Raw genomic sequence first — 25183 nt, forward strand, 5'->3', positions numbered from 1 at the left:
AAAAATAAAATATTTTCAATATATTTCATAATTCAAGGCATTATTGATAATAAATCAGCAAGGCTTTCTCGGCTCAGCTGGACTAAAAAAAACTGCCTAAAATTCCAAGATGAAATCTAATATTGTATTAATTAATCCCAACAGTCTGTTTTGTATGTTCGATTTTTTTTTTTTGTCCTATCATATTTCAGCCTTTATATGCACCCTGCCAAAACTAATTCGGATAAATCTGCTGTCCAATGTTGTTACTGTTGTTTTAATCAAGCAGATGAGATTCTTGAAATTTAACATTAGAGTCTGGGCATGCATTGTAGTTTGCTGATGCTCAGAATCTGCTTTCTGCATTCTTTCAATTCATAGGTGCGTCTGCCTCATTGTTTTGGTTGTTTATTCCCACTCAGAGAATGGCGCCTAGAATGAAACGCCTTGTTTTATTTTGAAGTCGAATTCTTTTCATATCCCTTTTTAACTGAAATTGACATGATATCGAGCATCCCAGCGCACGTTGTTAAATTGTGCTAGATGAAACCTTGTGGTCGATGCGGGTACTATCACTCTATCCCAATTTAGTTGGCCCGATTCTGTCCTGTATTTGGCCCTCATCTTGGCTCTGCTGGCGGTGGGTGGAGTGCTCTGATTTTCTAGGCCACAATACATGTTGGGGCCTGAAGAATACGAGCTTTTCAAGGACAATCCCTCAGGCCAGATAACCTTTAACCTGGGATTTAAATGGCTGAAGCCTGTGAAATGTAGATACTGGACTTAGTGTATTTCCATTTTGCCAAATATAGCATTGCAGCTTCTGCAATATTCACAAGCTGGAGTCTGCGGAAAGAGTCTTTTGAGATAATATTGAAGTTGCATAATTAAACTCTGCCAGCATTCAAAATGAGCTCTTATGCATTTGTACTATCGCAGCAGTTGCTTTGATACTTGTACGTCTAATGACATCTCTCTGGAATGTGCAATGTTTTTCTAATAAGCCATCGCATAGCATTTTATTTAATGAGTGCCATAACATTGCACATTCATTACATCAGTGATGCAGCATAGGCGGTGAGTGTATTTTTTTATCTTTCAAAATCTAATTAATGAGTCATTTTCTCAAGAGGAATGAATTTCATAACTTGTTGAAAAAGATCTGTGAAAGACAGCTGCATTAATAACAGCAAATGCAAATTTCATGTCTAAATGACAACTATAAATAAGACATTCAGCTGACTAACAAAGCCAGGCAGGGTTTCATCTTGGCAAGGCGGGGCCAGTTTTTTTTTTTTTTTTCTTGGTTTCGGGGTTCAACTTGTGTATGTTTTGGCAGAAGTTGAATAAGTGAGAAACTCAATACATTTCAATGGCTTTGTCGTATTGACATCACCTTGAGCTCATTTCTGTGAAAGAGTTCAAGCTTCTGTCGATTAAAGCTGTCATATGTGGGCCAAGCAGGCCTTGTGGGGACACTGCAAACAACAAACCCAAGAAGAAGAGCACCGATTTATCTCCTGCAGTGCTTTGAAAGGACTCCGCAGCTTGGAGATCCTATCATCTCACTTTTGTGATGTTTTTCATTTCTCCAAGTTCTGTCAAAGGGAAATTTTGAAAAGTGATCATCTGTCAGGTTCTTCTCAAAAGATGACAGTTTAAAAAGAAGACTTTGTCACCCTAAATCAGATTTGAAAACTTTTTAAAGATGTTTCTACTTGATTGAATCCAATCAATACGGCTGCTTGCATGCAGGGAGGATTTTCTTGAGAGAGAAGACAGGTAACTTGCTGGACAGATGTCTTTTGTTTCAGTTGAAAATGAATAGGATTAGATTGGTGCATTAAGGGGAGAGGGGTTGACTGGCTAATTCCAGCCACTTTAAAATGGGGCCAGAGGGGCCAGCTAACAAACACCACACTCAAAGCTATATTCTTAACCCAACCCTCGCCTTTTACAACAAGTCTAATCCTATTATAGAAAGGGGAGAACAAACCAGATAGATAGACAGATAGACGGACAGGCATGTGGTGGCTAATATCAAAAAACAGAATTATTTCACTTTCCACTGACTAAGAAATAATTAGTTGCGTGATGATGTTGACGCTCGCACACGGTACGTCGTTTGTAATGTCAGTCAGAATGGATTTCAACACAAAGGGGCAGGATAAGTGTTTGCTGAGTGTTAAACCTCACACATCTTTCTCGCATTTGCTGTTCCACCTCCGAGACTACTACTGATACTATTTACGCGATCCTTTTATCTTCCTATTGAGAGCTGGTCCCTTTCGTAAAACTCACAATGGGAGGAAAAAAAAAGGTGTTTTCTATGGCCAGTGTGAAATTGGTTAAATCATCTTGACTTGTGTTGTGAAATGTTTTTAAGAAAAGCTTTATGCTGTCATCCACTTTTGTTGTCTGCCAATGAAAAGGAGTTCAATGAAAAATGCGTCATCGGTCATTCTCAGCCCTTTTTAAGCTTGTACTCATTAGGCAGAAAGCTTCTTGCAATGTGTTACTGCTCAGTCCATTTTATAAGTGGTATTCAAGGACTAAATTGATCATTTATATGAATGTGGTTTGTTACTTTTCCACCAACATAAAATTGAGCTATTCTCAAACAAGATAATGTTGTCTGAATGGGAAGCTCTCTGTTAGCTTACACAGCTATTGAGCTGTACATAACATCAACCAGCTTGACCAAGAAGTAACAAATGAGCGCACTGTTCAAAGCAGCCAGCTGGCACCTCAAGGCCCAAATAACCCCGAAAAAGGATTTGGGGGCAGGCGACACAGAGAATGAATGAGCAAAAACAGCTCAGCAGGCTGCAATAAAAAATAGAATATGACAATTGAAGGCAGCTGTTTGAACCTCTACTCCCGACTGGAGCTGTCACATTGCAATGGAGGTAACAAATGGCGCCGATAGCCGCCATCTTCCGCAGGCTGATGACTAGCAGCTGAATTTTTTGGGGAGTATGAAAGATAACCATGCATCCTGGTTATAAAATCTGCACTGTATTATAAACTAACGCATCAAATACCTCACGCAATGGAAATGTTCATGCGACATGTAATCAATTAAAGGTTCATTTTTTGGACTGAATGGTTTGCAAGGAAGGAGACTGCAAAAGCTCCAAATGACAACTGTTGTGTTTTTTGCTTTGGTGCTGATGACTCCATCTTTGATCGTTTGTGTAACGCTGCACTACTTCAATGGATTCAGACAGAAGTCAACCACTTTTAAGTCGCCTCGGAAATCCTTTCCAATTTTTCAGCTCTGGTTTCCACGGCGCACCAGACTCCTCGTATATCAGCTGCTATTCCATCCAAGTTTTTTTTTTTTACCCTTTTCAGTGAAGCACTGCAGACTTACAGTGATGAAATCAGCCTCTTTTGAAACAAAAAAGTTAATAATTTCTTCTGGTAATGTAATAGGATGACATGAAAAGAAATCCACCTTGATCCCACATAGTCAACCAAATCATCACGCTAATTTCTCTCTGCGTTTTCCACGCTCGCTGGAAGACGCGGAACTGAAATTGGACCGTAATCACCGGCTTGATGTAATGATACAATTTGGAAGCATTCCTTTGGCTTCTTTTGTGAGATTTACTTGGCTTGCTGGCAGCGCTAACAGGATGCTTGCAGTAAATTAGCAGCGCATTTCTGACTTGGAACATCTTGAAATTTTCTAAATGAAAGAGAAAACACGTGAGGCTATGACCACATGGCTACGCTATCATTTGTCATATATTATATGAAATGCATCGCATCGTTCCAGCCTGGAAACTGTGATCAGGTCATTGAAAATGATCTCATAAAATGCACTTTTAAATCCATTCCCATGTGTGGCCATGAGTGAGGACATCTTAAAAAAAGAACTTGTTTGAGTGATTTTTCTCATCATCCATCTGTCTTGCAAAGAACAGAAGTGCGCATGTCACACCATCCGGAATGATGCATTCCATGGCGTTCTGTTTGCTGCAGACACCTGCTCATGGCTGATTGGAGGATATCAGCCAAACTTATTCTTGACCTTGGATAGACACTCAACCTTCTTTCTGCCTGATCATCTGTCATCAACTAATTAATGCTTCTTTTTGCAAGAGACTTCCTGCTAGAATAAATCAAGACGAATGTGGATGAATGGGTTTGTGTTTTGCATTCATATCCATATCCGTAATGCCAGAAACGGGGCGTCAAACTCATTTTTGTCACGGGACGCATTGTAGTTATAGTTTCCCTTGGAGTGCCATTATGACTGTCGTCCTCTACATACATACAGTATAGGCACAACAAACTGATGAATAACTAGTTTTGAAATCAGAGACTATTGAAAACTGTATATCTTAAAAAGATGAATATGATAAAAATTGCTAGCAATAGCTCAATTTTTAAAAAGTGAAGACAATTTGTAATTTTAGTAATGACACAAATTTGATGCATAATTTGTCCTCTCAGGCCACATAAAATTATGTGGCGGGCCGTATCTGCCCCCATGGGCCTTGAGTTTGACATCTATGGGCTAACATACAACATCTACACCAGTGGTTCTTAACCTGGGTTCGATCGAACCCTCGAGGTTCGGTGAGTCGGTCTCAGGGGTTCGACAGAGCCCCCCACTGAGGAGGTCCGAACAAACCTGTTTTATCGTGTAGCTTCTGATTTGCCAGTATGTAATTTGTTGCGAGTTCATGCATTGTGTTGGTTTTGTTCTTTGAACAAGGTGATGTTCATGCACAGCTCATTTTGTGCATTAGTAAAAAACAGCTATGTCTTGAATTTAAAAAAAATAGTTTTTCACTAACGAGGGGTTCGGTGAAGGCGCATATGAAACTAGTGGGGTTCGGTACCTCCAACAAGGTTAAGAACCACTGATCTACACTGTAGATTCTACAGTGTGTGGCTTTAAAAGAAACGGATATTTGAAAACAATCGGTGCAGCAACATTTGTTGATAGACATAACAATACCCTCAGAGGTATATTTTTTTATATTCTGCTCTAATTTTACAGCATGTAGTAGTTGTGAAAGTCTTCTTTCATATTATGTTTGCCTGTAGAATACTTACATTGTGCTTAGTGCATATTTTCTATTTTTCTTGGCATCAAATGACACTTTTCATGTTTTGCAGTCATTTGCATTTAAATCAGGAGTTGTTTGTGTGAGAAGAATGCAAATGTTCACACACACACGCTCGCACTATTGTTTCACGTGTTCTCAAAGGGCTTCCACTGTGTGCTTTTGTCAAAGAAAGAAAATGGTTGCTGAGATGAGGAGCTAAGCATGAGAGTTTACAAACGGAGGAGGAGTGCCCTCCCCTGGTCGCACCACCAACCGTCAACACAAATAATTTCTATCAAACATAAACAAGTCTTGTGAGTCCATTTTCAAAAGCGTTTTAAATTAATTTTATTATTTCATAGCTAATTTACAACAAGCGCATCACTGAACTGGAACATTTTAATTTGCTCGATATTGTCATTGTTTAAATATAAGTTTTCTGCATCAGTCAACTTTGTTATAATCAATCTTTTCTGTAAAAATTAATATACTTTCTTGTAATATGGAATATCACACTATGATATGGATGGCTGAGAGAGATATTAAGAAATACACGGAACCCTCAAATAATCAAACTGAAAACATTCTGTTCATGGATGTGATTGGATGCTTGCTTTTATATTTGTGTGTGTGTGCGTGTGTTTGTGTGTGTGTGTGTGTATGTGTGTGTGTGTGTGCATGTGTTTGTGTGTGTGTGTATGTATGTGTGTGTGCAGATGTTTCTCTTTTGGAGCTGTTCAACTGGGCTGTCGTTCTGTTGGATTGAGTAGTCGGCATCAATTGTGCAGTGTCCACAGCTAAATCTAAAGCCAGACGGCATCATATTTACAGCAAGACCGCAAAAACCCTCTCAATGTGGAAAATAATACAAAAATATACAGACAATTTCAAATAAATAAACAAAAGTAAAAATTGAGCAAAAATAACCAACAACAATAAATATGACTCAATACTTTACCTGCACTCTTAGAATTCAGTAAAATGAAAAAATAACTCAACACAAATACATGCTCATAAAATCCTTTTTACCTGTGGCATAAAATGCTGTCAGTGCAATAAATAATTTTTAATCTGGACACACGTAGAACTTTCTTTGCATAACATCATAGCCATATTGCACTACATCATGTGCGCGTCCGTGCACGCGTACGCACACCACCCGTTGATCTATCGGAACTGATTGTGGCTGTTCTAAAGGAGACATATTCACATATCATATCATTTATATTTCATCATATTTCACGCACGCGTGCGCGCACACTCACACACATATCTGCATTGTATAGATGCTTCCATTGGTTTCCAACATATGACTGACACGTCAAATAGTGAGGTCTTCATTTTGGCGTAGCTTTTTGCTGAGGGATTAAATTCCACAAACCAAACTGCAAATTCAAACAAAATAACCAATGGAACTTTGGATTTTTTTTTTTTTTTTTACAGACTATAGTCCTGTTAGAAATCGTCATAAAAAAGATATATGTGTATATATTTATATTTGTATATATATATATATTTATATATATATATTGACCATTTATTTGTAACTTAGCTTTAATGTGTGTGTGGTCACAAGAGGGAGAAAGCAGAGTAGAACTGGAAGCAAGAGAGTAAAAGAAGACGTGTACCTCCCTCGCACGCACACACGCACACACAAACACCGTGACACCATGGCTTTTAGAACGGCCACTGGAGAAGAGTGTGAACGTCTGTGAGGGATTGATTTCGGAAGAGTGATGGGACAGTGCTGTTTGTGCCCAGAGAGTGATAACATTCATCCAGGTTTGTGACCAGACAAAGGTCAGAACAGACAGACGCCCCCTCTCCTCCCCCCTCCCTTTGGGTGATTGGTAAAAGCTGAGGTTACAATTTGACATGTGGCAGAGTGTGCGGACGTGTGTGCGTAAGGGGTTAAAATGTGTGTCAAGAGTTTCCCCTCTGCTCACAAGTGACCGTGTCTCTCTTCTTCATCACGAGACATGCTTAAAAGCTCGACTTAATTTAAAGACCCCCCCCCTCCCCTTCTTTGTTTCGTGTCCTGTCCTTCCATTGTCTTTGAGGATGCATGCACAATGCATATTCACTTTTTTTTCCTCAATATAATCATTTTCACTAAATAACAGTGCCTTGTAATATTTGACAGGTGATCAGTAAAAGATTAGCCCATAGAAGACTTCTGGTCTCAGCAGCACCCACACTCATTTTCTGTCCTGAAACAAGGCAGAGTGGACTGGTGGATCAATAGCCAGCAGATACAGGTATAGAAAAAATGGGAGAACCAAAGTCTTTTAGGGCACCTTCATTTCAGGTGTAGGCTTGAAAACTATCTGTCTTATTTTACCTCCAGACTGTTTCAAGACAGATGAGCTACGCATCACTTCACACTTGACACCAAAATGCATCTGGAATATGCCACAAGTAATCACATTGATTCCATTCTGGTGTATGGGAGGACATTTTATAGATACCAAGGAACCAAAACAGAGGTGGTTCCCATCATATTTGCGTAAAAGACATCCGTGTCCCCGCTTTGGGGTGAAATGGCTTTTTAGTTCCAAGTGTGAACGCGGCCTCAGAACTCAGCCGTGAAAGTGGAATACTAATTAAGTCTGTTTCAGTCTAATTACACATTGGTGTCTGTCAGTTATTTTCTGGGATCATTCTCACTGTGTCACTTCCTGCGTTTCTGTTATCCGTCTTCTTCAGTCAAGCACGGACTTTTCTGGAGGCGAGGCTGTTTTGGCGGTGGAGGGTGGCGTGAGTCGGTAGATGATATGCGGGGGAAGGGAGGGCATCACAGCCTCTCCCGGGTGGGAATCCAAATATAAGGCCCTGATTGCTCCTCGATCACTGTCTTTACTTTGTGATAGACTTCTTCAAAGCTATCCCCTTCCACAACAGCTGCGGGACAAGGGAAAGAGAAAGGAATGAAAAATAAGTTCAAGACTTGAAAGGCTAGTGGATTCTTGGAGTTGTGTGGCCTCATTTCAATTCCTTCAACTGCTGGTATTTGCCCTGAAAATGTCTTTTAAATGTTAAAACATGCTGAGGCTTCTCAAAAGTCATGCGCCCGAAAAATGTAAATGTGAAGTTCATTGTTGCAAAAGGTGCATGTTTTCACATTTGTTGGTGGAGTTGGGAAAAAAAAAAAAACACACACATATATTTCAGCCATCTGGAGTGATCAAATGCAATGAAGTGGAAATGTGTACTCAAATCTGTATTGAAAATCTCTGTTGCATTAAATGGAGCAATTTTATGACTAAAAATGCATTCGGGTGCAAATGCAGATGCTTTTGCTCACGTTTACAATCTGCTCTTGCCATAACCCAATTTCGCTAGTAAGCATGAAAGAGATACAATTTTGCACCCCCCTTTTTTATTTTTATTTTGACAGGTGCACACATTTTACCTTAACCTTAACTATGTTTTGTTTCCATGTGCATGGGAATGTTTCTAATTTGTTCAATCATTACTGGTTGGATTCCCAAAAATTCACAACTTCTATAGTGGACTCATTTTTGTTATATCTGGTGTAGACATAAATAACTATTGGTGCTATATTTTTTTTTCAGCTCTGATTCAACCACCTGTTCCTGTTGACTGCCAATATAAATTTTATTTTAAAAAGCAATTGACATTTTTACGGTCTGCTAAAACAGCTCACACATAAAATGAAAAATTTGCCGTGATATAAATATTTTAAATATCCAATCTCTGTACTTTGGTCCATTTTTGGTGTAAAAGTATTCTGCTCTTACCGGAGAAACACTCGAGGAAGTCTTGTTCTAGCTTCAGAGCTCGGTCCATTCCTTTCCTGGCCTGCTCCTCTGTCAGGCGAGTGTTAATTTCTCTGTCCAGACAAGCAAAATAATGTTACAATTATTTATCTAATGCAACTGAAAAGATTTTGAACAAAATGCAAGTGTACATACAGAACATTCTCCAGTGACTTAGGCCGGACGAAGATGGCAATAGGATGAAGCTGAGCAGCTTGGAGTCGTCGTACGGCGTTTGCCGACACGTCCAGAATACAGTGTTTCCCTTGCTGTATGCACAAACAAGCATTTTTAATTGCAAGCTTTAAAAAAATTACAAATAAAATGCTCAACCTTTGTCATATACTTCCCAGCATATGTTTCATTGGCTGGACTGCCCTTTACATTCAAAAAGGTTTTGTAGGAGCATGTTAAAATCACATTTTTGTTCTTATTGTTTCTTGCGCACCTGTTCAGCCACCTCGCGGACACTCTGGACGCTGGTGCCATACAGATGACTGTTGTACTGGCCCGCTTCGATGAAGCGATGGCTCTGAATGTCTTTCTCCATCTGTTCCCTTGATGACACAAAGTGGTAGTCCCGCCCATCCACTTCATACTCCCGTTTCGGACGTGTGGTGTCTGTTGAGAGAGCAAAAACATTGAATATGATGCATGCTGGCACAAAATGACAGCAAAATCCATTTCCTGGAGGAAAGACTTGTGTAGATATTTCCCAAAAGTGGCTCTGTGTCAGTGAATGACAGCGCAATTACTTACGTGGGACACACGAGCCGAACTTATCAGGGAACTCAGACAATAGGTCATCATTTATCCTGTCCTTCACAGGACCCAGAATGATGATGGGCCTCGCATAGTGAACTGACGAAGCCAGAAGAGAGCACGGACATTCAGCATTCATAGGAAGTGACGATAAAAAGGCTTTTATTGCCTAAAGTAATGGACTTGACTTTTCTGTCTTACCTTCCACTTGGGTGACGGTCTCATAACTGTGCGATGTTTTATCTCTCCCTGGTAACAGATGAGGAAAGCAATTAGCCAGATTTGTCATCATCATATCATATGACATTCTGGTTTGTGTTGGCATGTGTGAGCTCATTTGTGTGATGGATGTTTAAGAATTACAGTCATTTATAATATATAATCATAGGAAAGGAGGCGAATATGATTGAGCATTCATTTTCTGATAAGAGTTATGAACTAAATTGTTCATAATGTAAGTAATAGCTTATGTTTGCAGTGGACACTGGTTGTTTTTTTCAGGGGGGGGCATGGAGGGGGCTCTGCCCTTGCGCCCCCCCCTCTAGATCCGTCAATGGCTGTTTCATTTGAATTTTCCTAGCCTCGTGAGCTGTACTGAATTTTTGTTTTGTAAATGTCTAGAAAAGGAAGCCAATTACCTTGCGTCAGGGTATCCCGACCGTGATCCTACAAAGACAAAAGTAAAGATTGACACACGAGAAAGCAATGGGAATGAGCCAGTCTCCATTGATGAGGTAAACCTACCCTCTCTTTGGTGTTGCCACGCGACCACTCTTTTCTTTCCACCCTGCAGAGGGTGCATAGAAGCATTTAAAAAGCAGATCAAATCAGGAATTAAGGAGGGGTGGTATGAATTATGTGATTATGAATGACAAATCATCTTGGCTGCAAATTATGATGACGCAAATGCTCTGTTTCATTTCTTCTTATTAACCTTTTAGAATTGGTTGAATGTCAATGGGCTCGAAACAAGTATTTTTTTGTCAAGAGCGTGTCTGACCTGTGTTTGCTGGGAATGAAGCCAACCTCCTCAGCCTCGTTCTGGGGGCTGACCTTACGCGCCTGCCACCATTCCTCGTCGCCGCAGTCCAGCACATGGAGAACGTCCCCAAACCTAAAGCCAAGCGCCTGACTGAGGAAGCCACAGTCCGCCGTCTTGTCATAGTCAAATAGAGCCCTGTGAATTACAAAAATTTAAATCCTCCATTTTAACCAAAGACACCAAACCCTGATTGGTTGCGGTGATCTACCTGATGTAGAAGCCCCTCTTTGGGTTGCTTCTTAGTGTGGTCGTCCCAGAACCCATGCTGCTGTTCATCAACTGTTCCCTCAAGTCATGGATCTTTGCTTCAAAACGACTGTACTCTAAAAAGCACACATCAAACATTTTATTTGAGATTCTTGGAAACATTTCTTTGTGGACAGACGTAATGAAGTTTAAGCTTTACCGTCTGGCCTGTACTGAGCAATGATGGTCACTGTCTGGCCGGCGTTCTTCAGCGCCGCAGCCGCCTGCTCGTGTGTGGCCATTCGCAGGTCCACCCCATTCACCTGACAAACATATAATGGATGGATGTTAACAGCTACTCACTAAAAAAGACATGGAGTGTTTGTCACTGGCGGAGCAATGGTTTTCTTTCCCCTTGGGGTTCCATGGAACCCAAAAAAGTCTTTGAAAACTACTGATAAAGATTCAGTATTTTAAGGGACAGGTAAAAATGTGGAAAAGAGTTCTGGCCAGGGGAGCCAGTGCCCCTGCACCCCCTAGGTCCGCCAGTGGTATTTATCAGAAATCTGATGAACGCAGATTTACACTGAGGATCTGATCGCCCTTGTGTAGCTCTCCACTGAGGTCAGCTGGTCCTCCTGCCAGGATGAACGAGATAAAAATCCCCTCTCCATCTTCCCCACCAACGATATTGAATCCGAGACCCGTGGAGCCTCGGTGAATCAGAACCCGGCGAGGTTCTCTGGAAAAGGAGAACAAAATGAATACGTACCACAAACCTGTTGATGTCATTTCATGACATTTCTCACCTGGGGATGTCATCGTCACCCATCAGGCCGTGCAGAACAGGTGAAAACCGACTCGGTGAGGTGGGGGTGAGGGCTTGTGGGTAATCTGAGCCAAGATAGTTGGGGTGGCTGAGTTCAGTATCCATGTGGGAATATGCTAGGAAATAGACGTTAGAATTAGTCATTTAGATGTTGTGTCCTTGGGCCTCTATTTTTAACTGCTGTTCTAAATTTGGAGTGGCTGTATAATACTGGAAATGCAATCACCAAAGGCTTGGACATTTTAGTAATAAACAGTTTGAGGACTGTCCAGGATCCCTTTTGAGACAGACTTACTGTTGGTGAGATCTGGAGGGTTATAGGAGTTGGTGAGAAACAGATTGTTGGGCTTGGCCACCCTGAGGTACACCACCTCGGCTGTGTTCTTCAGTGCTCCCACAGCATCTTCATGCATGACGTCCTCCAAACACACATTATTTACCTAAATGTTGACCATAAAATAAAGATAATAATCAATAATGCCACAAAAGATCATGTGAATGCTTTCTTCCCCTCCTTTAACTGTCAAAAGTATTCTTCAACTGCTACTGTGCCTGCTGTCCAGCAGGTGGCAGTAACGTTCTATTATTACTACCGCTCAACATTCCACTCATCCATGAATGTAGGTATGAATGTCTGACCGTATACGTGTGTGAATATTTGATGACATGGGCGGTCCTGGAAAAATGCTGTTTTCAAATTGTGACATTGAGTTGGTCACTTACCGCCAAGATCTTATCCCCGATTTGCAGACGTCCATCTTTATGTGCTGCTCCACCTTCTATGATTTTGGTCACATAGATGCTGTTATCTCCTGGTATGTGCTGGTTTCCCACTCCTCCAGCAATACTGAAACCTAGCCCTAAAAATGGGACATCCAAGCAAAGAGGAATGGCTAAACACCTCTGAAAGTACATGTTAGGCATTGTGAAAGCACACTTAAAGCCGCATTCGATCCACATTTTAATATACCTTTAGGCCCTTTGATAAGTTTGAGCTCAGTGATTTTCTCCGCCGCAGGTTTTCGACGGAGAACATAGAGCCGGACGATAGCACCTGCTTCCTTAAGAGCCTCCACAGCCTGGCTGTGTGTCACCTCTCTCACGTCAACATCATTCACAAATAGGATGCAGTCGTTCACACTATCAAAGGGAAGAGAGATGGCGGGGTTAGACGTTTAAAATTTATCCCGTACCCGCTGCACAAAATTGGGCTGTACGAAAAGGAATGGCAGGTAAAAAGTTTCAGTCGTCATGAGTGATGTCAAGGGTCTTCAGAGTACAGCGGGAATGTCATGGTACAAATTTTAATTCATTCTCTCTTTGAGATTATTCAGTCCCCTTTCTAAGAGACTACACTTAACTATTCCATTTGCATGTGTTTGATATTGATTTCGTGGCCTGTTCAATTATACTGTGCACAATTTTGTAAGACTTTGCTGAGGGTTGCAGAAAGTTTGGGACATGCCTCCCGAGGGAAACGATAGCTGGTTTCCACAAAACAAGGAAGTTTTAACATTTTTCATTTTTAACTGGCTTTGAAACTCACCTTGAATGTTTTGAATTTTTTAAATGAATTTCATTTGAACAAAGTGAATGATTTGACATCTTCCGTGTCTCTGCCATGTTTATTGTAAAGCCCCATGTGCGTTACCTCAGGCGTCCGTCCTGAGCCGCTGCTCCTCCAGGTATGATTTTCGTGATAAAGATGCTCGGGTCGTCGCCCACATGGGGATTGTCGGTTCCCCCTGCTATGCTGAAGCCCAGGCCTGAGTTCCCCTGCAGTAGCAATTACAAGTAAAAACACAGTGAATAATTCATAATGTCAGGGGCATTTAAGTTGAATGAAGATTGTAATGATCCTGTATCTATTATCATGATCTATTATATCATCATCTATTTTCATGACTTGAGAGGGGACTGGGCATATTTGGCTAATTATGAACCAAACAAAATCCCATTTTCCAAATTGTCGACAACCCTTGCAGAAATAATAATAGTACAAAAAGAACTCCAATAATTCAAAAGTTTTGACTGTGTTCGTAGTACACCAGCGAAAGTCTCTTAAAGAATAACTGCAGGGCAAACCATTTTTCCCATTTCGGAAACTACAAACGCTTACTGTTGCTGATGTAATATCACTATTAGCCACAAGACGGCAGACATCTCTCAACAACGTCTCTTATCCCGAGGCTGAAATTGTGAAGAAGAGAGTGCGGTGGGTGTCACAAGATCGACCTCAAAAGTATGAGAATAATATCCTTTCCTTTTCCTTTCCCACAGTGTCGACATTTTTGTTTGAAGTGCATGAGGATTCAGTAAATTTGTGTCCTCCAAAAATCAGCATACATTCGACGTTGAATAGTGTTTCAAACTTAATTGGACATGTGGGTGTTGAGTTGCAGGTGCTGCAGGACAACAGGTGAGTACGCCAGTCTAGTCGTTAGGGGATTTGAATGACATGCAGCAAAAATATATTGTAGTAAAATATTAAAATATAAAGTTTTTGCTAATCCAAGTCATGTGTTAACCAGTGTATAAAATGAAATTGTGTTGAATTGTGACAATGTACTAGCCGAAAAAAAAAGAAAAAAGAAAAAAAAAAGAATTGTGCAAAACTATGAAAGTAATTATGCAGAGTCAGATTAATCTTAAAGAGACAATTAATTTGTTGTTTGGACTTACTCTCTCCAGTGTGATTTCTTCATATTCGATTTCCCCTTCTGTTCCATTCACCTAGCAATAAAGAGAAGTTATTTGGCTTTCCAAGTGAGAATAAGTGCAAATTATTTTCTAAACTTATTACAAAAAAAAGAAGTACTTTTTGTTGGCACTGACATGATGTTTGAGCATTTCAGTCTGATATATATATATATATATATGTATATGTATATATATATATGTATATGTATATATATATATATATGTGTATATGTATATATATATGTATATATATATGTATATATATATATATGTATATATATATATATATATATATATATATATGTGTATATATATATGTATATGTATATGTGTATATATGTATATAGATACATGTTTTTTTTTAAAGCATTATTATGATAGGACCAGACTGACTGATGAATAGCCACATTGTTCTATTGGTCTAATTTACCATCTGGTTGAATAGCATAAAAACTCATCAGTATTACCTCAGCAATTAAAGGCGTCCCAGTGGAAAACAGAATTTAAGAAACTTGTATTTGACCTAGAAAACAACTTATTTTCCCAGAGTTGTAGTGGGACAAAAATAATTGTGTGTGTGTAAAGCCTTTTTCAGCGCTCTCATTTTGTTTACCTTTAATATGCTTGAAATGCTTTTTCTTTATTTTAATGTCAACATCAGTGTGGCGACCACCAGTCAAGATGTAAACATGCAAAGGAATTTCTAGTGAATTTTCTCATGTCAAGTCGTGTTAGAGTTTCGACATGGTCCTTACATATGGCGATCCATCTAGTGTGTCCGTGTTCACAACCACAGGAGGACTATTTCCCTGGAGGGAGAGACAGGGAGAGAAGAGAAGCTCATTATATAATAGAATAATGTCAGAAAGTCAAAGACAAGGCAGCTCTCATCAGAATAACCGTGAAACCTTCCGTCGCGACGACAAATGGCCATTTCAGCTCTCTGCACCGCTTTCCCCGCTTTTTATGGTTGTTACAGTAAGGATAAAGGATAATGAATAATATGTCACACTCGTTGCTATTATATTTTCACGGTAGTCAGAGAAATAATTCATCCTAACCACTAGTGCCTCAATTCAAAGCCACTGCCTGTACTGTGTATTATTAATGCTGTAAGTGGCTATTTGTACCAACAAAAATGTGACATGTTACGTACTTAGTGTAATTCTCCATGACGGTAAACACACTAAACATGTTGACAAATTAAAAAGAGCACGTGCGCATATTCCTCTGTTTATGATCACCTTTCGTGTATTTCTTATGCCATACTTTCTTTCAGGATACACATTCCTGCCTGAGGTGTGATATGTTAAGGATAGAAAGCAGCTATTTATAAACGCAGCCACGCATGTACTGTTTTCCGTCATCTCCTACCAGACTAATTAGTATGTGTATGCATGTAAAGTGCTTCAGAAAGCAATGCCATCAAATCAGCTTGCTGACCTTCACTAACCTGACAGCTCTGACGCGCAACATGAAAACAAACCCAAGCATTACCTGCAAGAGCATAGATTCTGGTGACGATCACTGAACTATTATGGTTATTATATAAACATTAAGTTATAGCATTTATTTAATAACACTCACTGCGTAGCGTTCATAAAAAATGTCGCTACTTCTGGTTGTACCTTTTCAAACTGTTCTCACAGACGTTCATTTGGATTTCATGAATGCTTTGCACGTTCCCTCCGCGATATCTGCCATTGATTGATGATCACGATGCCGAGTTAAAGTGCTTAACTATTTGTGCAATGGGTACGCTGGGCCTAGTGCAAGTGAATGTTATTTTTCATAGCCATGCATTTACATGTCAGAGAACGCCGTAAATAGCCGATGAAACGATTTCTGAAATCATTACTTTGAGGGTTGCTGTTATCCTCAAGTTAATGCTAACCGTTCTAATTTAGCAACTGCATAAACCATAAATTCAAGTCTCCTGCTGCCTCCACATCATGCTCACTCTACCATTAAAACAGCATTGCGCATAGCAGCAATGTGTTGCCGTGTGCATTTGAATTACGTCAAATTCATCCAAGCCAATATGGAGGCAATAACAATGCATGACACTGTTCTGCTATGTTTGGTTGCTTTGTCTCATTAGCCCCATCAGAATGAAGTAGCACATTTAAAAAACGTTAGCGTGCATGTTTGTTTCATGTGCAAATATGTATACATAGTGTCAGTAACAAATAAACATCCCAAAATATAATACCAATCACCATCAATCAGTTGCCTAATGGGAGTTAAAACGTCTCCACCTCAATTTGTAAAACTCAAATGATGCATCAGAGAGGTGAGTTAACAAATAACTGCACACCTCACAGTTGGAAGGCTCATTAAGCAGTCAACAAGTTTAATGTTTTCCTTTCAAATACCCAATAAATTACCGCAACAATTAAGCATACAAGCATCGTGGGAAGTACTCAACGTTTCTATGTAGTACAGTAAGAACGGATGTTTTTCCTATTACAGGAGCCAGAATGAGTTAGATAATAGTACCGTAGAGTGAGTATTGCATTAAGACTGTATAATGAGAAGCACTGTGTGTGTGTGAGGCGTTTTCTGAATGTGTCCTAGTTGTGCCATGCCAGGGCAGTTCGGTCATGTCTTTGAGACAATACGATGAAGCTACGTGTGCTGATTTTAGTGCGGGCCAAGTGCATGGTGGGACGGAAGTTAATTTGGGTGTCAAATCAATTTGTTGGCTCACTATGAAATCCAGAGTGCGGAGTGTTAGAAAAGGTGGCATGGTGCATTAATGTGTACGCAGATGGCCACCACCTCCATGTTTGCTGGAATATGACCAACACACAAGTGAATATTTGACATAAATAGCAGTTGAGTCAGAAGTACACAGTGAATATGATTTAAAAGTGAGGTCGACAATGTGGGGCCTGCGAGCTGCAAGTAGCCACCATGAACATTTCCTTTTTTTTGGTTCAATACTGTATATGGCTGCAAATTTAAGAGCCTGGGAAATGGATAACTAGAATCCAACACTCCCACTACCATAAATGGGCAAACAAAACTACATAACCAACCTACCCTAGTATGACGTACTCGTTTCTTGGGTTTCCGTACATTGCTGAAGAGCTGGCAGATCATCATTTTAGTATATCACACAGTCATGAACATTTGACCTCAGTGCAGAAGTCTGAATAGTGCTTGAGTTAGGCCCAAATCTCAAAAACGACACAGCCACTCAGTATTGTGTGTCGAGAAGAGTTCTGGTGCTCGCTTGATTATAAAAAAAAAACAGCGTGTAAGCATTAACGCAAAGCGATCATTCAGTGGGTCCCATAGCAATGTAATAAAGTTCACGTCAATAGTACAGAACTTTGAGCAGAACATGGACCTCAAGTGAGCATGACCCATTTCGTGTTTTCCTCTTTTTGCCGCCAGTATAGACCTCATCTGCAGCTCTAAAAACAACAGCTTGAGCTTTGCAAATTCCCCTTCCTGGATATGCCTCATGGCTATTATCCCAGTCCAAGACGTCCTGTCTTAAGAAGTCACCCATCCAGAGAAAAAAAAAAAATCTAATCCCTGACGTCGTCCATCATCCATATCAGTGATAGCGACGTCGTTCTGCTGCCGGTCTCTGCTCAGTGAAAAATGAACTTAATGCTTTCTGCCGCTATACTGTACTTTCCTCCGCCCCTCCCGTGGCGCCGAGGCAAAGAGGAGCAAGCAGGGAATTTTGATGGCAATTACTTGAACGTTTTTCCATAAAATGCGAGAGGAGGAGGAATACCAAACAAAAATGCTATTTTAAATGGGGACAAAATTTGTATGTACATGCAAAATATGGGTTTTTAATGTATTTATTTTTTATATTTTTTTCCCCATGTATTTATAAAAGATCCACTATGCTTTTCATATATTGGGATTGTGGGAAAGAAAAAGTACTGTACCCATTGATCATCCTTATATAAAAAGGACAAGCTGTCAGCTGACGTTGTGATTTCGTTAGTGAAAAATCCTCCTTCTTACCTTTCCAGTTGTCACTGTGCGGGCCCTCTCTATCTCTTCTGTCATTCATACAGCGTGAGCGGTTCTCATCCCATCCGTTTTCATGCATACTTATGCCCTTCCCTTCCCAGCGGACCTGGACTGCTGCCGCACAGTAATTACACTGAAGCTTCAGGGACATCTTTAAACATTTATTAAAGAAAAGTAAGGAGGACGAGGAAAATGAAGAGAGACAGCAGACACAGGATGACAAAAGTGCAGAGCAGGGAGGGGATGGTATCATCCAGCTCTCTTGGGGAAATGCTATAGAAGCCTGGAATTAAAGATGGATGTCAAAAACATCTGTAAAGGGTTGACAGCCTTTGAGGATGATTTGCGTGGAAAATTATTAAATTATTTTTTTTCCTTTTGGAGCTACTGTGTTTTACATCCCTTGTACATTAGAAAAGACAGAGTAAGATAAGAAAAGCTGCCAACTGGTTCTCTATGATTTCAACCACGCACTCATTGTCCCATATTATGACTGATCGCTTTTTGAAGTTAAACCAGATGTTAGGTTGAAAGTTGTTGTTTGCTGAGAGCCTCCTGGCTGTAAATCAATGAGGTGCTGGCGACCCACCCGCCATGAATGTAATAAAGCCACAGAGTGACGACACCACCTACACACTAACGCCCGCCGCCACAGGAGTACTACACCAGCTGCAACGGTGCCCACGCACATACTGCAATGCATCACAGAAGCAATGAGTGCCTTCTTGGCTTTGTCAGAGAAATAGGAAGCATGTGTGAAATTCACAATATTCATTGCTCGCCGTTGCGCATCACGGTAGTGGAGTAGTCGATTTTGTTTGTTGTTTTTCAAAAAAAAAGAAAAAAAAACATGGAGGATGAGATTAACACTACCTGTGTTTGATTCTGATGTTTATTAGGAAATGATAATAATGATCTGCTCAAGGTCAGGAAAGCCACTCAAACACTGACACCTAGAGGTTAATGTGCAATTTGCAATCAAGATTATTGACGTTTTGGCTTTAAAACACAGACAGGCCAGGGACGTTTGAAAAGGTGACCCCTGGGAGATTTGTTCCATCGTTTTTCCTTCAACCAACGTGCTCATCAACGTATATGTGCAACGTTACCCAGAGAAAACTTTTAAATACATGCATATTATTGTGACAATCCTGCATTGCACACACTTCCAACACAGAGAAGACAACATTTGATTTCGCACAGAATAAAAACATGACGTCTATGGTAGCTTAATGAATGGATGAGCGAGTGAGTAGGGGCACTGTGACACAACCATCAAAAAGATGAGCTCATCCTTACAGATAAATATCTTGCAATAATGGACGATGATCAAATTAAGTGACTCGACTGAAGAAACGAGCAGACATGCAAGTCTGGACAGTGACAATACAGCAATGACAAATTTCAGGCTCTCAGGCTTTGTGCTCTTACCAGTGTGGAAACAGCAGAGGTGTACATTGGAGTGTGTCCTGTCGACATCAACACTGGCTGCAAAACAAGGAAAGGGGAGAGGATAATTGTGCAGGACATGCGGGTGGGCTCTGGGATGGGGGAGAACAAAGGCTTGTTTTATGTTTTAATTTAACAGAGCGGATGCTGACAGCTTCATGTCGCAGTGAGCTCTCAGCAAAAAATGTTGGAAAGCAGGTCACCAGAGCTGATACAAGAACTGAGATCGGCTGCTATAAATATTGATGAAGGCTATCATTAAAATCCATGAAATATAATATTGCTCCCCAAGTTGCTAGCTTGGACCGCGCCCATTTCAATCTTAACGTATTCTCTGCTATATATGCAGTTATTTTTATCACAGATTGTGGTTCAAAAAAGCCCTTGTACTGATTATCATGAATTAGTTATACGCTTCACATTGGCAGCTTTAAAGTTGATGTACTAAGTTTGTAAAAGTTGGAATTTGACCAACATCTCTGATAAAATATGACTCCATATACCATCAAGCAGACAATATACCTCAGTTTGGCTACTATTTAAGTACTAACCATACAAATATATTTTTCCCCCAGTATTTCAAAGTGGACCAGCATAAATACCGCAAGATGTCGCGCAAGACCACAACATACCTCAGAGACATCTGTAACGTAAGTAACATTTGCGCTATGACGTTAACGTGAAGACTTGAGTGTCTTTTACTGTTTCCACGTGTAAACTGTGTGTTCCCATACATAATGTACGACATGTTTAAGTGTTTCTTCCAACCTGCCTTCAATTGAACCCCCAGAGACAAACGCATCCTTATCTTGGCCTTGCATATTCTCAATTGGCTTCTCACTATAAGCCTTTTTTCTTGTGCCAAATGCGAGGCCATACTTATTTATGTCTTTGCCCTTACTGTTTCCAAGATGTCATCACCTCCTAATTAAACTACACTCTACTGTTCAACATTCAAGTCCAAAAGTCTGGGCAGGCACTATGAAACTGATTTACGGTGTTTTAATGGCCTCTAAGATGTTTCATCACACACAATAACCGTGTCTTTAATTTTTAGGGTTGGAACTTGGATTGCAATTAGCATTTTTATTATTATTATTTTTTAACTTTACTACCAACTAGCAAGAGAGGTATGTAGGCAACATGTGATCTCTCAAATTCATTTGAAAGTCATTGATAAGCTAAAATATGGACCTCTTGCCAAAATTACTATGCATTATTTTTCGTAAAATAAATTGTTAAGCAGGTTCAAGGAGGTGTTGGCGCAAGGGGGAGGAGAATCTTACAAATCAATCGGCTTGTGTGAAACTATAATATGGGAAATAGGCCGCATGCAGGAAATTTTGCAAAACAGCAATAAAAAGCACACCAAGCATGCAACAAATCTGTATGGAAAGTCCGTGGCCTGGCACCTGGGGGTCCAAGCATATTTCAGGGGGCGGGGCCATGCCCCCCACGACCCGTCCACTGGCTCCGCCACTGAGTGGACTGCGCTAAATTGTCGGCAGGTGGCTGCATATTATGTGTATGCAAGCACACCTTAAAGTTAATCACTTTTGCGTCAGTGCTTTGTTGTGTGCTATCAAATGCCTCATTATACTGCAATGTAGAGCGTTTTAATGGATTCTAATAAAAGCATCGGAACGTGCATGTTAGAAAAAAAGCGGTTTGGCCTCATTTGACTGTCTACCCCGTTATAATAATGGAGTGAATAGCGTGAAATTGTACGTATTAGTGTTGAATTCCTATAAAATAGCTGTGTTATGGAGTTGAATATTTGGGAATGGCATGTAAATGAATAATTAGCATGGATTTATAATCAAAACAGTGAAATTACTGTATGTCCAATTTTAGTGCAGGAGACAAATCAGGTTTGTGGTAATTAACAGAATATCACAGACACTGCTACATTATTTATCACTCATAGTTTCTTTCCATTAAAAGACCAAAATCATCAACTTTTTTTTCCTGCTGGCCTCTCAAAATTGTCAACTTCCTTTTCTTTGGGCTCTCTTCCATGAAGTTTTTGCTTCCTGCTGACCGCACAGAAATACATACCATCCTGTTTAATAGCCGGTGTCACGGCATGTATAAGGAACAGCAAAGTCGCTCTCAATCACATCTAGTGTTAAACAATGCTGCTTTTCTCAAGTAGACTCACACATGCAGAGAGAAGAAATACATTTTTGGTACCACTCGCCGCTGGGAGGAATGAATGACTCATGTAATAGATTCGAAATACTCTGTGGCACACAGCACAGAGTGACAGAATTAAATTAAATAGACTTTGATTATCCGTTAATAGTAGATTTTAGGGAAAGAAGCACGTCTCCCCCCCATGTAGCCATTATAAATGGTGCACCTCTCATCTTGGAGTAATTAATGATTCCGCAGTTCGGTGCTGGATGACAACCTCCCCTAAGATTAAGGGAATTAATCAAGCCGCCAAGAAACATTGGTAAGGGACATTGTATTTTGTACCTTTTCGAAGGAGTTAAATCAGGCAAAAAGATCTTTTTGTCCACATTTTATTACTTTTAATATTTTTTCCACTATGTGTGAGCTTCAGCATAGTTTTTAATGCTGACTGTAACGTGTACAACAGTACACTTTGGAATAATGTGACTCAAGTCAAAATAGTCCGCTAAATTAGTTCAGTAAGATTTCAGTGAAAAAGATACTATAAATGGTTAGTGACCTCTAATTTGAAAGAAATCAAACATTGGCCATTTTTTTTACATTGGCCATTTTTTTTACATTGGCTATGACTACTCCCACAGCGGCGCAGCACCCCTCTTGCAGATTCGACAGTCTGTATACAAAGCCACGTACATAGGATCTTTTTTTTTTTTTTTTTTTAAATCAATTCTACAGTGGGCTAGTTTTCCTATTTGCTCCTAATTTATTCTTGCACACAGATGTGATATAAATTAAGATGACATTAAAAAGAGACTAGCCTGATGCACTGTGTCCACTAATGAGCTGCTATCTGAGTTCCCAATGCCAGTTTATTCACATTGCTGCCAGTTTGACAGCTTTTCACCAACTGCCTCGCAGCACCCCGCAGGACAAAGCACAATGACCACTGCAGCTCAACCTGATTTAAGTAGCCGGGGCAGAACTCAGTGTGTCTCTCTGCTCATTAAAAAAGAGACAATAATGGACATATTTGCTTCTTTGTGATAACAGTCTCACCTGAGTCATAAATAAAAAGTTATTGTAGAAAGATGTACGTTTAAAGCAGTTCCAGGTGTTTAGCAACACAAATTGGCACGTGAAATTGATATTTATGAAGTGGGCTTTACAGCTTGCATTTGCTGTACGTATCCTGCATTGTCGACAAAGTGACAGCAATCATGTTACTATTGATGCGAGTCTGCTTTGGTGTCTAGTTGCATTTGCATTTCAAGCTGTGGCAGTGTGTCAAATTAATATCACACAGCAGTTTGGTGTCTGTAGAAGGAACCAAAGGGATTTTCTTCCATTTGTGTTGTCTTTAGTACAATGTGGAAAGTTGGGAATATTGTAAATGTCTTACAGTGCAGTACTATTCAAAAGCAGCATTGACAGCCTCCAAGGCCAAAACCTTGACCTAGATTAAAATTTGATCCATTACACTCTTGCACAGTTGTATTAGTAATGAATTCATTATTGGAGCAGCTATAAAGTGTTTATTGTTTTAGCCTGCACGGCCTTCCACCTTTCAACCTATTAAAATAAATGAAGCTTTGACTAATATTTCCTGACCGCTTCTCATGTTGCCTTGCACTTTGATTATCCTGCTGTTAAGCTGCCATATCACATATGCACTAGCTTGGGCTTTTATGTGATTATGATCCTAATGCACATTCAAAAGAATTTAAACTGCAAAGTTACTTGCAGTATTATGTTAGAAACTTCCACTATCATATTATAGCTACCGTGCTGTGATACTTTTAATGACTGGTAGAATATCAACTTAGATTTGCTGTAGTGAACATCATTGGGTAAATCTAAAACTTTTAAACTGGATAGTTCATGCTCCTGTCGTGTTTATGTCTATGCTGCACAATACACGGTCCACAATTGCTGACTTGCAAGCTGATGACTTGAGCTGTTGTCATAGTGTTAGGTATTGATCAACAACAACCATAAGCTGGTGTGTGTTGTCCTCACCTTGACAGGAGAGATATGTGTGTGTGGCGTGTAGCCATGTATGGCCTCCATGGCGGCGAGGTTCTTGTCGCTCATGTGCAGCATTTCGGCACTTTTTCCTGGAGCCAGATGTGCTGGACTGTGCTCCAAGGGGGGCGTCTCCTCATCCTGGTACCTGTACTTCTGCAGAAACGAGGACAAAAAAGGGAAATTCGGTTAAAAAAAAAAGTGGCTTCATAAAAGAATTTTGATTTTATTTTTGGTGACTTTAGCATAATGCATGTACGTGATGTCTCCAAGTGAAGTCATTTGATCTGGCAAGGCGGCGTCCTCTACAACCTCACGGAGCATGCAGCGCCGTGACTCATGCAGCACTTCAGTCGAGATCATGCGTGTTCTTCCCCGTAAAATTACCCCCCACAATTCCCTGCTGGTAGCCCACACATGGGCAGCCGGCCAGCAGCCTACCGCGTTCAATACACACGGCAGATTTTGTCGGAGGTGTGATGACCGAAAAATCTGGAGGCAGCATTTTCCATCACATGCGTGTCAAAAGGTGGGCAGTGTCACAGTGGAGAGCAGACACATTTGTCTTTTAGCTTGGCATTTGTGTTTGGATACACCCGTTACAAAAAAATTGAAAGGTACCATCTGAATAATGTCTGATGGTGAGCCTACTCAGTCTCTTTTCTTTTTTTGGACGCAGGCGAAGAAGGGGCTACATGATCGAGGTCCATCTCAGACAGGCTGCCTAGCAACCAGAGCAGAACAGAGATTGCAGTGCCACAGTTGGGGGGTGCCAGCATAGGGCTTGGATCGCATTTCACTGAGACAGCAAGTAAGGCAAGGAGGGGGAAAGAGGTGGGTGGAGGAGGCGGGCGGGGGAGGGGGGGATGCTTGCAAATGACAATTGATAAATTGAAGCAGAAAACAACAGCGCAGCAACCACAAAGACTATTATTTGTTGTTGGTGTTGCCATAATTCACAGCTGATTTTTCATTCAATACAAAAATATTTTTTAGCACATCAATTTTTTCTTCACCATCATCTCTTAGCACATCATTTTTTTTTCACCATCATCTCTTATTTGAAAGCAAGCCTGCCTAGCAACAGTAAATTGAGTCTTTAGAATAAAAATGTAAACAAAGCAATTTAATGACACAAGCCACAACACAAAATAGCCTGAAGCACTTTGGTGCCTGCCCCTTTGCTGCATGATCAACCATCACGCTGCCATGTTGCCTTCTGTCCCAC

At 40.3% G+C, this 25183-nt stretch overlaps 1 protein-coding gene and 1 long non-coding RNA gene across 3 annotated transcripts in view; one reads left to right on the plus strand and one right to left on the minus strand.

Moving 5' to 3' along the window:
* Positions 1–5368: 5368 nt before the first annotated feature.
* The window catches only part of LOC148386049 (disks large homolog 4-like), a 31086-nt gene continuing 11271 nt past the window's right edge, over positions 5369–25183 (minus strand). For both annotated transcript variants that reach the window (XM_088398927.1, XM_088398926.1), the window contains exons 2-22: positions 23950–24111; positions 19777–19833; positions 15099–15152; positions 14326–14376; positions 13295–13419; positions 12614–12783; positions 12367–12503; positions 11939–12083; positions 11624–11759; positions 11400–11556; positions 11035–11137; positions 10837–10951; positions 10587–10763; positions 10331–10373; positions 10225–10252; positions 9788–9835; positions 9584–9685; positions 9273–9445; positions 8981–9093; positions 8807–8898; positions 5369–7946 (exon numbers count right to left, since the gene is read on the minus strand). In XM_088398927.1, the coding sequence (XP_088255053.1) occupies positions 7840–7946; positions 8807–8898; positions 8981–9093; positions 9273–9445; positions 9584–9685; positions 9788–9835; positions 10225–10252; positions 10331–10373; positions 10587–10763; positions 10837–10951; positions 11035–11137; positions 11400–11556; positions 11624–11759; positions 11939–12083; positions 12367–12503; positions 12614–12783; positions 13295–13419; positions 14326–14376; positions 15099–15152; positions 19777–19833; positions 23950–24111 (2295 nt within the window). In that variant the 3' untranslated portion in view covers positions 5369–7839. The remainder of the gene's footprint in view (positions 7947–8806; positions 8899–8980; positions 9094–9272; positions 9446–9583; positions 9686–9787; positions 9836–10224; positions 10253–10330; positions 10374–10586; positions 10764–10836; positions 10952–11034; positions 11138–11399; positions 11557–11623; positions 11760–11938; positions 12084–12366; positions 12504–12613; positions 12784–13294; positions 13420–14325; positions 14377–15098; positions 15153–19776; positions 19834–23949; positions 24112–25183) is intronic.
* Positions 13853–25183, plus strand: part of LOC148386050 (uncharacterized) — a 32337-nt gene continuing 21006 nt past the window's right edge. The window contains exons 1-3 of the long non-coding RNA XR_015863113.1: positions 13853–14062; positions 20370–20444; positions 24635–24766. This is a non-coding gene — a long non-coding RNA (uncharacterized LOC148386050). The remainder of the gene's footprint in view (positions 14063–20369; positions 20445–24634; positions 24767–25183) is intronic.

Source organism: Syngnathus floridae, chromosome 15, assembly GCF_059516105.1.
Source record: "Syngnathus floridae isolate MCC-2025c chromosome 15, RoL_Sflo_1.0, whole genome shotgun sequence".
NCBI classification, from domain to species: Eukaryota; Metazoa; Chordata; class Actinopteri; order Syngnathiformes; family Syngnathidae; genus Syngnathus; species Syngnathus floridae.